This window comes from Bos javanicus, chromosome 2 (assembly GCF_032452875.1).
Source record: "Bos javanicus breed banteng chromosome 2, ARS-OSU_banteng_1.0, whole genome shotgun sequence".
Taxonomy (NCBI): Eukaryota; Metazoa; Chordata; class Mammalia; order Artiodactyla; family Bovidae; genus Bos; species Bos javanicus.
The window spans coordinates 120,692,999-120,706,129 of record NC_083869.1 but is presented as its reverse complement, the minus strand read 5'-3'; the positions used below and the strand labels follow the sequence as shown (position 1 = coordinate 120,706,129).

Sequence of the window (13,131 nt, the reverse complement as noted above, 5' to 3'; positions counted from 1 at the left end):
AGAGACGGGAATACCAGACCACTTTATCTGCCTCCTGAGAAATCTGTATTCAGGTCAAGAAGCAACAGTTAGAACTGGACAAGAAACAACAGATGGGTTCCTAATTGGTTAAGGAGTTCGTCAAGACTGTATATTGTCATCCTGCTTATTTAACTTCTATGCAGAGTACATCATGAGAAACGCTAGGCTGGATGAAGCACAAGCTGGAATCAAGATTGCCAGGAGAAATATCAATAACCTCAGATATGCAGATAACACCACCCTTATGGCAGAAAATGAAGAATAACTAAGAACTAAAGAGCCTCCTGATGAAAGTGAAAAAGTTGGCTTAAAACTCAACATTCAAAAAACTAAGATCATGGCATCCAGTCCCATCACTTCATGGCAAATAAATGGGGAAACAATGGAAACAGTGACAGACTTTATTTTCTTGGGCTCCAAGATCACTGCAGATGGTGACTGCAGTCATGAAATTAAAAGATGCTTACTCCTTGGAAGAAAGGCTATGACCAGCCTAGACAGCATATTAAAAAGCAGAGACATTACTTTGCCAACAAAGGTCCATCTAGTCAAGGATATGGTTTTTCCAGTAGTCATGTATGGATGTGAGAGTTGGACTATAAAGAAAGCTGAATGCAGAAGAATTGATACTTTTGAATTGTGGTGTTGGAGAAGACTCTTGAGAGTCCCTTGGACTGCAAGGAGATCAAACCAATCCATCCTAAAGGAAATCAGTCCTGAATATTCATTGGAAGGACTGATGCTAAAGCTGAAACTCCAATACTTTGGCTACCTGATCCGAAGAACTGACTCATTTGAAAAGACACTGATTCTGGGAAAGATTGAAGGCAGGAGGAGAAGGGGATGACAGAGGATGAGATGGTTGGATGGCATCACTGACTCTATGGACAGAAGTTTGAGCAAGCTCTGGGAGCTGGTGATGGACAGGGAAGCCTGGCATGCTGCAGTCCATGGGGTTGCAAAGACTGAGGGAGTGAACTGAGACCTCAAGGTCAAAAGGCATTCAGGAAGGAGCGTGGGCTGCAGGGGGCCCAGGATCTGTCTCCTGGTCACCATCAACCACATACTGCAGCGACCCAAGCAACAGAGAAACTCCAAAGTCCAGCAGCTCCAAAGACTGGGCAGCAAGTCATTTGTGCCTCCTTGTTCTCAAGGACAACTTTGAAGCCTGACAGAGCAAGAAATACCATCAGTTCTTTCCTCTGGTCAGGCCTTTAAAAAGTCTGATTCCTCCTGCCTACTCAGGCCCTCAGCTGGACCCAGTAGGGCATTAAAAAAAAAACCACTTTCACATCCTCTAGTTCATAAGACCAACACAGCAGCCCCAGCAGCACAAATTATTGTACCCATTTTTGAGAAGAGGAAACTGAGGTTCCAAGGAGATTTCTCTGAATTAAGTGGCTTGCTTAATTTGCCACTTGGGGTGGATGTGGAACCAGAACTCGAGCTAAGATCTTTTCACTCATGTTCTTTCCTTTAGGCCCCAGAAAGCCTGTTCAGCAAGACTGAGGGAACATCTGATGATTCATGATAATCATAAGAAATAGGTATCATTCGTTTACTAAGTTCCAGGATTATTATCACAAATAAATAATCTTATTTAATTCTCCTACCTACCATGGGCATAAATCACACCTTCCACCATCTGTTTCACAGATGAGGAAACAAGCTCAGACAGGGTGGAGATCTGCCCTGGGTCACACAGCTTGACAGTGAATATGCTGGAACCCAAAATGATTGGATTCAGATAAGCAGGGGGAGGAGAAAGCAGCCCAGAGAGGGAGGTGGCAGGAGCAAAGGAAGCAGTGTCTGGTGTCCTCTGGACAATGGCCACTTGTCCTGGGTGGGGAGGAAGTTGGTGCCCAGGAGATGGGGCAGTCAGGCCAGGCAGTTGGAGGAGGATTTCCAGTGTCAGCTGAGGGGTGGGGCAGGGGTGTGGGTGGGAGGTAGAGAGTCGAGGTTCCAGAGCAGGGGAGTAACAGGTGCTAGATAAAATTCTCTGGTGACTCAGTAGGAAGCCTGAACTGGAAGGCAGGTAGGCAGGAAGCTGCTAGAATCCAGGGCTAGGTCCCTGGGGGCGCCTGCCCCTCCCATCTAGACATAAAGGGCCTTGGTTTTGGCAGAAGAGCCAGAGTGACTTCACATGCCCTACAGACAAAGGAAGAGGCCCGGCTAACCAGGCCACTGTTCTCTGAACCCCCAGGGGCTGCTATCCTTGGCAGGATGTTCAGAGCACACACTGGGGCTCTCTAAGCCCCTCTGCTACAGGCTGCTTTCTCTGGGGAAGTCATTCTTAACTGGGGTGGATCTGCCTCATAGGGGACATTGGACAATGAATGAGATATATTTGGTTGTCACATCTGGGTGTGTATGTGTGTATAGCATCTAGTTGGGTAGAGACCAGGGATGCTGTTAAACATCCTACCATGGACAGGACAGCTCCCAAGACAAGGAATTATCCAGCTCCAAATGTCAATAGTTCTGAGGCTGAGAAAGCCTGCCCTGGGGCAATGCAAATTCCCACATCCGTTTGCTCTCTTGTGGGGGAGTCAAGAAGGGAACACTGCTGCTGCTGCTGCTGCTAAGTCACTTCAGTCGTGTCCGACCCTGTGTGACTCCATAGATGGCAGCCCACCAGGCTCCCCCGTCCCTGGGATTCTCCAGGCAAGAACACTGGAGTGGGTTGCCATTTCCTTCTCCAATGCATGAAAGTGAAAAGTGAAAGTGAAGTCTCTCTGTCGTATCCAACTCCTAGCGACCCCATGGACTGCAGGCTACCAGGCTCCTCCGTCCATGGGATTTTCCAGGCAAGAGTGCTGGAGTGGGGTGCCATCGCCTTATCCAGGGAACACTAGTATCCCTATAATAGAGGAGGAAACAGAGGCTTGGAGGGAGGAAGGGACTTATCCAAGGATGTGCAGCAAGTTCCTTCATTTAACAAATAATCACTGAGCACCTACTTAATACCAGGCTATTCTAGTAACAGAACTGAGACCAGGACTCATTCATTTCTTTATTCAATCATCCACAAACATTTACTGCACTGGCTGCTAGGGATGTAGAGTGATGAATCAGACTCAGCCCCTGACCTCTTAGAGCTCACAGTTTAGTGAGAGAGACAGCCATGCAGACATTAATAAGACAGCAAGACCAGGAAAGCCCAGGGCTACTTAGAGAAATCCAGGAAGGCATTTCAGAGGAGGTGTTTATAAACTACGATGTGAAAGAGAGTAGGAGTTAGTTCTCAAAGACTGAGGTTTGTGTCAAGGGTTTTAGGTTAAGGGAACTGCTTGTGCAAAAGTGAGAAAAGTGTGCAGGAGAGGGAATATGGCTCATGTAAGACATGAAGATGGCTCAGTGTGTCTGGGTGTGATGTAGAGGGAGAAGGAGAGACTGGCAGGGCCCAGATCTCACAGTGCCTTGATATATAAGGTTTAACTGCCTGGATTGCCTTGCTGAGCTGTGACGGGGGTGGGGCAGGTGGCAGCTGAGATAAATCAGCTCCTGAGACCATCTGCCTGAGGGGCTTCTCTGGGTCAGGGGAGGGGTCAGGACCCTTGGCTGGGCTTCTTGCTTCTTTGAATTATGCCGCTTCACCCATGCGTGGCCCTCATCCTGCTGGGTCCCACGGTGAAGGTCCCTCCAAGGCTGGGAGCACACAGAGACCCCCCCACCCCCACCCCAGGAGGATAGTCCAGAGCCCTACCCAGTTGGCTGGAAAATGGGCCCTTCCCCCAACTACTGCCCCCTTTGTCAACGAGGGCACAGATCCAGACTAAAGGGTACTAGGAGGTATCCCTTCATCTTTGTGAAATTGGTCATGATGCATCAGAGGCGGCCTTCAATCACCTAGAGGGGAGCCCCATCCCTGTCCGACACACACCCTCAGTGATCATCCTCAGTCCTTCCCCATCTGTACCTGGAGGCCAATTGTGAGCATCCTGGGATGCTTCTCTGCGTATATTGTTCTCAATGCCAGGGACTGTCTGGGGATACCTCTAGGCCGAATCCTCCCTGAGTGGGAAAACCTTCAGTTTTCAGTGCTCAGTGCAAACACCATCTGCTCAGTGTTCCCCTGGCTCCTTCCCTGATCCACCCAGAGCTTCCTGTTGCCTCTTGGGCTCCCATGGCCCTGTGTAAGTCCCTCATGATGGCCCTTTTCCCATGGACTGTCAGGGTCTGTTGTCTCATCTGTCTCTCCTGAACGTGCCTCAAAGGACTTCCAATGTTTGTAGATTGAAAGAATGAATCCAGACAGGTGCAAAGAGCTCTGATTGCTGTGTGACCTGGGAAAATCGGTGAGCCTCTCTGAGCCTCAGCCTCCCCAGCAGCCTTCCTGGGTTGGTGGTATGAGGCCAGAGAATGCCTGGTAGGCTTAGTAGGGAAGGGGACACCCTTTGGGTCTGATGGATCTGGTTCAAATCATGGTTGTACCATTTACCAGGTTATGACCATGACCAATTCCTAACAGTTCTGTGCCTCAGTTTCCTCATCTAAAAAATAATAATAGTGTCTATCTCTTAGGGACTAGTCTCCTCTGCATCCTTGTCTCCTCTCTATTGGACATTGCGCCTGACTCAACACAGAAGGTTCCCTGCTGCCAGTAGGTTAGACTGATGCCCTGGTGGGTTGTGTAATGTTGGGAAGGTGTTGATCTCAGAGTCCCAGGGTCTACTGATTCTACTAGAAATCCATTTCAGACTTTCTCCCCTCTCAGCCAACCTCCCATTTTCATCCCACCGGATGATCTTGCTTCCTACCTTACTGGGAAAGGCAAAGCTATCAGAACACAATTCCCACGAGCTCCCACCACCTGCCCCTCTGCTTCGGTGCCCATGTATTCTACCTTCTGCGGGCTCCCAGCAGAGGCTGGGGTGGACCCCACACCTGACAGCACTCCAGCAGTGCTCTCTCATTCATCCTCAATTCTGCCTTTTTCTATTGCATCTTTTCTGTGCCCCACTTCCCCCACGTGCTGTGCTGAGTTGCTCAGTCATGTCTGACTCTTTTCGACCCCATGGACTGTAGTCTGCCAGGATCCTCTGTCTATGGGGATTCTCCAGGTAAGAATACTGGAATGGGTTGCCATGCTCTCCTCCAGGGGATCTTCCCAACCTAGGAATCGAACCAGGGTCTGCTGCTTTGCAGGTGGATTATTTAGCAGCTGAGCCACCAGGAAAGCCCCCCTCCCCCCAAATATGCTATCATTTCTTCTATCTTAAATGGCTCCCACCACACTCTCTCCTTCCCATAGATAAAACTCTTTGAAAGCACTGTCTCCACTTCCTCTCCCATTCTCTCTAGGATGGCCTCTAATCAGGATTTGCCTCCATTGCTCCACCAGAGCGGCTCCTGTCAAGGCCATCAGGACCAAGAGAACAGTCAGTGCTGATCCTCCCACACTTGGCGTTGCAGCCTGGCCACCACCAGCCACTTCCCCTCCTCGAAACACTTTCTCCACTTGGCTTCCAGGATGGACCAGGTCTCCCTCCTATTCTCTGGCTGTTCCTTCTCAGTTTCCTTGACTGGGTCCCCTTCCTGTCCTTGACTTCTAGGAGGACCCCAGGGCTCCAATTGTTAGCATGGTCCTCTCTCTTTTCTCTCTACCCTCAACTCACCTCCTAGGTGATCTCCTCCTGGCTCATTCGGTACCGTCCACATGCGGACACCACTGGCCCAGACCCTCCTCCTGAACTGCATACGTGTCATTTCCACTGCCTTCTCCACATCTGCACTGAGACATCTAATTGGCATCACGAACCTCGCATGCTTACAACTCCATCTTCCTGGTCACCTCAGCCAAAATCATTGTAGTCTTCCTTTTTTTTTTTTCCCCTCTTTCTCACATCTGAGATCCAGTGCATTAGAAACTCCTGTGGGCTTTCTGTTCAGTATGGACCCTAAATCCAATCACGTCTCACCATGTGCACTGGTATCACCCTGCTTCAGGCCAGCACTACCTCTCACCTGGATTACTGCAAGAGGTTCCTGACCTCTACCCTTTACTCCTCGCGTCTATTCTCAACTCAGCAGCCAGAGGAATACTTTAAGAACTTAAAAACTCACATTACTTCACATTACTGTCCCAGACCCTCCACTGGCTCCCATCTCACTCAGCACAAAATTGAAAGTTTTCACCTGGGCCCACAGGCCCTCATGGTCTGGCTACTGCTACCTCCACTCTCCTTCTCACTCATTGCACTCCAGCCACACTGGTCTCCTTCCTCTTCCCTGAACATGCCCAGCTGCTCCTGCCTCAGAGCCTTTGCACTTGCCATTCCCACTGCCAGGAGCACTCTTCCCAGGGTATCTACGTGGCTCACTCTTCTTCTTCCTTCAGGCCTTTACTCCCTCCTTGTCCGGGAGGTCTTCTGACCGAATCCACTACTAAACGTTTTATCCTACCTCAACATCTGTTAGCCTCCTTCCTCATCTTTTATCACTATCTAATGAACTATGTATCTTACTTATTTAATTTTGTTTTCTTTCTCTCTCACACCCTAGGATGTAACTGAGATGCACGAGGGTAGGAAGTTTTGCCTGTTTCATTCACTGCTTTATCTTCAGTATCTAGAATAGTGCCTGGTATGAGGCAGGTGCTTGATCTCTTCTTTACTCATAGAGTGAATGAGTGAACAGCCCAGAGCCTCAGTCTCTTCATCTAGAGAATGGGCTCACTAGTAGAACCAGCCTCCTGGAGTTGTATCATTATAAAGATTCCCTGGGTTGAACTACTGCAGGTGCCCAGCACAGGCCCCGGAACATAGTAGGCACTTATTAATGCACCCTTCCCATCCTTCTTCCCTGCCCCCATGCTGTGTGTAGAGCAGGGGGCTGGACTGGGCAGTGGCCCATCCAGCTCCAACCTGTGATGATCCTTGCCTCTTCCTGGGCCCTCTGGTGAGTGGCAGGAAGGGCCTTACCTGGGTGGATGTCTTGGAACAGGGACTTCCAGATGGTGTACTGCAGGGGGCCTGTGTACTTGGAGGTTGGGAAGTCTTCATAGGTTAGGTTGGTCTCGTGGATTTTCCCTTTGAGCCTGGAAAGAGAGCAAGAGAGAAGACCACATTGGGGGCTGGATTCCCGTCCCAGCACCTTCAGGGTCGCTGGCATAGGGAGAGGCCATTCGTGGGAAGTCTGCCATACCCAGACTCAAGTGCTTGCTTCTACCACTTCCTAACTCTCTAGCTATCACCCTCAGTTCCTTCATCTTTAAAATGGGTACTATGATAACACCTGCCTCCTAGGCTTGTGAACACTGTGAGGCTTAATGCATGTAAAACGCTTGGCACAGTGTGTGCCTCATGCTCAACACAATACATGACATCAGCTATCAGTACTGGTCATTGAAAGTAAAAGTCAAGGTCATTCAGTCATGTCCGACTCTTTGCAACCCCACAGACTATATAGTCCATGGAATTCTCCAGTGGGTAGCCTTTTCCTTCTGTAGGGGATCTTCCCAACCCAGGGATCGAACCCAGGTCTTCCACATTGCAGGCAGATTCTTTACCAGCTGAGCCACAAGGGAAAACCAATAATTAAGTGTTGTTATTATTATTAGTTTAAAGTTTTATTTATTTGTTGTTTTGGGGGGGCCACACTATGCAGCATGCGGGATCTTAGTTCCCCAGCCAGGGATGGAATCTCTGCCCCCTGCAGTGGGAACAAGGAGTTTTCACCACTGGACCACGAGGGAAGTCCCAAGTTTTATTATTAAAGGTAGCCATGGAACCAGAGACCTGGGCTTGAATCCTGGCTCCCGCACGTACTAGATGAAGGGCTTTTGCCAGTTGCTCCAGTTCCTCTGTGCCTCAGTTTCTACATGTGTGAAATAGGGATGACAGCGGTGACGACCTCCAAGTGGCTAGTAGGGTAAAGATGTTATGATAAATACTATAAAATGTATATTTATAATACAAATCACGCAAAACAAGTACTATCCTATAGGATTATAAATATGATGTATAAAATAGCGTGCGTACACAAAGCCTTCGCCCCAGGCTATGGCACAGAGCAGATATCCTGTATGTTTGATGGAGATCTGAATGAATGATTTCTCCGCTAACCACCCCCATCCGCCTCCATTCCCTCCATCCTACAGGGGCCGGGGAGGGGTGCTCCATGTGGAGAAGACGCTGGGGCAGGCAGGCACTCACCGCTCGGAGAGCGAGGCCATGCCGGCCAGGAAGGTGTGCCGGTCGGTCTCAGCCAGCCGCTCTTGCAGGATCTGCGCCCCCTCCTGCACCTTGCGCAGCTGCTGGCTGTAGCGCTGGACTTTCTGCTCGATGTCGGTCAGCGTGCGAGCCGTGTCTGCCTCCAGCTCCTCCAGCATGGCCTTCTGCCGCTCCCGCAGCAGCCGGTGGAGCCGCTCGAACGCCTCCCCGATAGTGGTCCGCAGGCTTTTGGTGGAAGACTGTGAACACGGTCATCAGGGGTTAGTCAGGGAGAACGGACGGGGTGATCCCTGTGTGAGAAGAGGAAACTGAGGGTCTTGGCACGCAGAGAGAAAAGGGCGGGAAAGGTACGTTCAGTGAGGAAATGGCAAAAAGCATGGCGGCAGAAGAGAACTGGCCTGATCAGGGACAACAAAGTCTCCGTTAGGAAACAAATGAAGTGGTCCAGGCGAGACAATGAGGCTTGAGCTAGAGAAGCAGCAGACGGACATGGCTTGAAAGACATCTGTAGGGGGAGCCGCGGTGGCCCTGGTGACCAACTGACTGGCTGTAAGGGTAAAGGAGAGACAGGTGTGAGGATGATATCCGGATTTCTGGCTTGGGGACGGGAAGGATGAGGAAGTGGGCCAGAGATATGGGGGGATGGGCAGGGAGCAGATGCTGAGCTCAGTCTAGGAGACAGGGAAATTTTTATTTTTTAAAAAACATCACTCATGCAGCCTAAGCAAAGATGCCAAGGAGGTCACAGATGTCAGAGAGCTTTATAAATGGCAACATACTGGGCAAGTCTGGGGGTCACGCAACCTGTCCCACTACCCCCAGACCCTCTTGCCAGGGAACAAGAGTTGGGGGTTAAAGCCATTGTCACAGAAAGATAAGCATGGACTTGATTGATTCTCTTTGTCTCCAAGGGCACTGCCAGGCCCAAGGCGGGGTTGAGTGGTAAAAGGCATAGATAGCTTCAGTGCCCAAGGGTACTGGGTCTCCCGCTGTGGCAACTTTAGTCACCTGGTATCTCTAAACCTTGGTTTTCTTATCTGGGAAGAGGGTAACACAATGACATTGCAGGGCTACGATAAGTGAGGGGAGGTTCACAACGTACATGACGTTGTTTGAGGTGCAGCCCCAGAGCCTGGTTATTTAAACACTGGAACAGGCACATCCCTGTTCGTGGAGAGTGAAGTCTTCGTGGAGAGATGGCTGCTGAGCTGGGGCCTGAAGGGTGAGCAGGATGTCAGTTGGGGGTGGAGCGGGGGACGGGCTGAGGGGACAGCAAGAGGCAGGATGACACAGGACACAAAAGCGCTGCTCAGCAGCAGCAGCATGTGGGGCCTGCCTCTGCAATTTGACTTTGTGGGATTCTGACTGGGAGTTCACAGAGTCAGAGACCCCGCTGTGTTCAGTGCCCAGGGCTCTGTGGGAAGCTCCACAAAGGCTCAATTAGGGCCTGTTCCCTCCTGGTCGTGGCTGTGGGCCGGCAGGAAGAGCTGCTGGCAGTGGGCCAGCCTCCCTGCGCATGCCCACCCAGCTCGCCAGGCAGACAAAGGGGGTGATGAAGGGAGAGGCTGGGGATGAGGGGCCAGGCTGCCTGTGGCCTCTTGGAGCCCCCTCACCCAGGGAAGGTGAGGTTCCTGCAGCGGCAGGTCATGGTGGGGAAGATGGGGCCTGCCCGCCCTGGACCGTCTGCTGCTGCCTCCAAAGAACCCTAAATCTCATGGCCAGCCCTTCTGGCTCCTCCTCGGCCAGTCTGCAGCAGCATTTGGCCCAAGGGCCAGCCGCTACCAATTGAGAATTCTGGTTTGCCTCCCACCGCTGTGGCTGCTCCCTCCCTGCCATCCCTGTTCCTGAGGACTCATCCAGTCCTGGCTCCTTTTGTTCATACATGACACGCCCTCCCTCGTCTTCAACTCCTGCTGCTCTGAGGCTGCTTTCCAGATCCATCCATCTTGAAGGCCTTACATGTCTCCTGAGCGCTACAGTCATCTTTCCACCTGCCTCCTCCACATATGCCCCTGGGTTCCACCAACTCACTGGTTTAATGTGTCAACTACACCTAATCTTTGCCAACAAACTTGCTACCAGAGTGATCCTTCTAAAGTGCAAACTGGGCCACAGTCAGTCTTGTGTTCAGGAACATCTCTTGGCGCCTTAATGACTAGTACAGCGCTAAATTCCTTAGTCTGGAATTCAAAGTCCTTACTCTAATCCCAGCTTACCACTCTAGTGCCATTGCACTGTAAGTCTACCCACCTAGAGTGGACCCCTCCCCCAGCAAATGCTTTATTCAACTGGCAAACTCTTACTCATCCTGTGAGACCCAGACCAAAAGCTCCCTTCTCTGTGATACCTTCCCTAACTTTTGAAGCCAGTTAAACAGGCTAAATGTTCCCAATATTTTGTAAATATTCTTAATATGCTGCCCCACGTTTTATGTGGCTCCCCAGCTAATGAATGAACCCCTCCTGGGTGGGAATGACATCTTTCTTAACCCTGCACTCCTTGTGCCCATCCCAGGGCCTGGCACAAGGTTGATAGTCAGAACCTGCTTGAATGGTGAAGGAGGGAAGGGTCTCGCCCAAGACTGATATGCAGAGGTGGGTGCAGACTCCATCATCTTTCTTGGTGGGGGCCCAGTGTCTCCAACACAAGAGGAGAGAAAGAAGCTGGGAGAGGGCAGCTCAGAAGTGAAACATCAGAGTGACAGCCACCCTAGGAGCCCTAAGTATGTCCCTGATGGGTTCTCTAGGCCTCCCCGGCTTGCAGACCACAGAGCCAGAGATCTTGCTGAGGACAACCCAGCGTGAGGCTGGAATATGTCCTATGATCTGACAGAACTAGCTCTCAATTAGCTACTTACTAGCCATGGGGCCTCAGGCATGTCCCACAATCTCTCTATGCCTCAGTCTCCTTGCTAATAAAATGGAGACAACAATTCCTACTTCAAAAGGTGTGTTTTTTCCTCACTCGTTTGTTCCACAACTATTTATCATTGTGGCAGCAGGCACAATTGAAGGCACAATTGTGGCAGGAGGCGACTGAAGGCAGGAGAAGGGGACGACGGAGGATGAGATGATCGGATGGCATCACTGACTCAATGGACATGAGTTTGAGCAAGCTCTGGGAGTTGGTGATGGACAGGGAAGCCTGGTGTGTCGCAGTCTATGGAGTCGCAGAGTCGGACACGACTGAGTGACTGAACTGAACTGATTTACTGTGTGCCGGACAGTGTATCGGTTCTGGGGAATCCTGTGCTCATGGAGGTGGCGTTCTGTGCAGTTCAGCAGGACAATGGATGGGGAACACAATTCCCAGCACAGAGAAAGATTCAGCTAAACTGGTGTGCCCCATTTACTCTAGTTTTTTCTAGGACAGAGCCAGGCCTGCCCCACCCCCAATCCCTTCAGTGCCTCGACTGGGAAAGCAGCCCCCACCTCAGCCCACCATATCCCTGGGAACACACTGGGGCTTGGAGGAGCTGGGGCTGTTTCAGAAAAATACCCTGCCAAGAATGCGTCACTCGGTCAGGGCCGACCAAGGAAAACATTGGGCCCGGGGAGGGAGATCAGACGGGCCCTCAAGCCGGGCCACTGGAGGGGCAGGCGCCGCAAGAAAGCTGAGCCGAGTCAGGCACCAGGTGAAATATGACCTCCAAAGCATCCATAGGCATTTCTTGTATAAACACCCCAGTCCAGACAGGAAGCAGGGCTGGGGGAACTGGAGGGGAAGGTGGCCCCACAGGACCCCCCAGAGGTAGACAGATGGACAGGAAGGCAGGGGAAGAAGAGGTCAGTGGAGAAAAACAATGGAGGGGGGGGTGGTTGGAGAGAAGAACAGAATGCTGGGGAGAAAAACAGACCATAATATTCCCCTCTCACCCAGACAGAGGCTTCCATTTGCTTCTCTTCACCTGAGAGGTACCAGATTCCCCTGCAGGTGGGAAACTGAGGCTGTGAGAAGCAAAGATGCCGGAGTTCTGGGTCTGTTTCTCATCTGTTGCCCACTGAGGGGCCTGCCTGGAGGCACTCCAGAATGTTCTCTGAAGAAATGTCTGTCATGACCTCCCTGAGACCCCACAGTGGGTTGGCAGCCAAGCTGGGGCACAAGTCTGAATCTCCAATGGCCTCTCCAGTGACCTCTGGAGGCCCAGAACATTCCTAAGGCTCGCCTCCAGCTGCTGCTGGCAGCGGCATCTCTGCAAATGGAGCGCTGTGCTGTGTGTGCTAAGTCACTTCAGTCGTGTCCGACTCTGTGCGACTCCATGGACTGTAGCCTGCCAGACTCCTCTGTCCATGGGGTTCTCCAGGCAAGGACACTGGGAGTTGCCTCGCCCTCCTCCAGGGGATCTTCCCAACCCACTGGGATTGAACCCACTTCTCTTTTGTCTCCTGCACTGGCAGGCAGGTTCTTTACCACTGAGCTACCAGGTCAATGAAATCACCCAAGAGCTTAGCAGCCAGGTCTAGGTCCCTGGTGCGTGGTCCCAGAAGGACAGCAGAGAGTAAAGCAAGCCTTGCTCAGTTAGAGAGATATCTGTGGAGGACTTGGAAGGAGCCTCTTGGAAGTGTGCTAGGATCCAGAATAGCATGGCTGGACAGAGCCTGGCAGAGTCCCTGCTGCACAGATGGGAAGATTAAGAGTGCAGAAAAGTATGCAGTTTACCCAAAGTCACACAGCATGGAGTGCCTGTATCAGACCCCATAGCCTTCCTCTCGGCTCAAGGAAAAAGACTTTTCTTTTGAGACCATCGTATCCAAAGCCTGCAGGGTTTGCCCCTACTGTTTATATCTTCATCGGAGTTTCGGAGAGGAGATTATACCAGGGCTGAGCCACAAATCATCAGGAGGGCTTGGAGGGAACATTCTCTCCAAGAGATTGGAGGGATTGCTAACTCTGAAAATGGGTGTGTTTAATCACAGGAGAGGAAAAAGAGACTAGG

At 51.2% G+C, this 13,131-nt stretch overlaps 1 protein-coding gene across 2 annotated transcripts in view; it reads right to left on the bottom strand.

Annotated features, from left to right (window-relative positions):
• The window catches only part of TRIM62 (tripartite motif containing 62), a 37,933-nt gene that overhangs the window by 8,702 nt on the left and 16,100 nt on the right, over positions 1-13,131 (bottom strand). For both annotated transcript variants that reach the window (XM_061388671.1, XM_061388678.1), the window contains 2 exons: positions 8,178-8,434; positions 6,945-7,060 (listed from right to left, as the gene is read on the bottom strand). In XM_061388671.1, the coding sequence (XP_061244655.1) occupies positions 6,945-7,060; positions 8,178-8,434 (373 nt within the window). The remainder of the gene's footprint in view (positions 1-6,944; positions 7,061-8,177; positions 8,435-13,131) is intronic.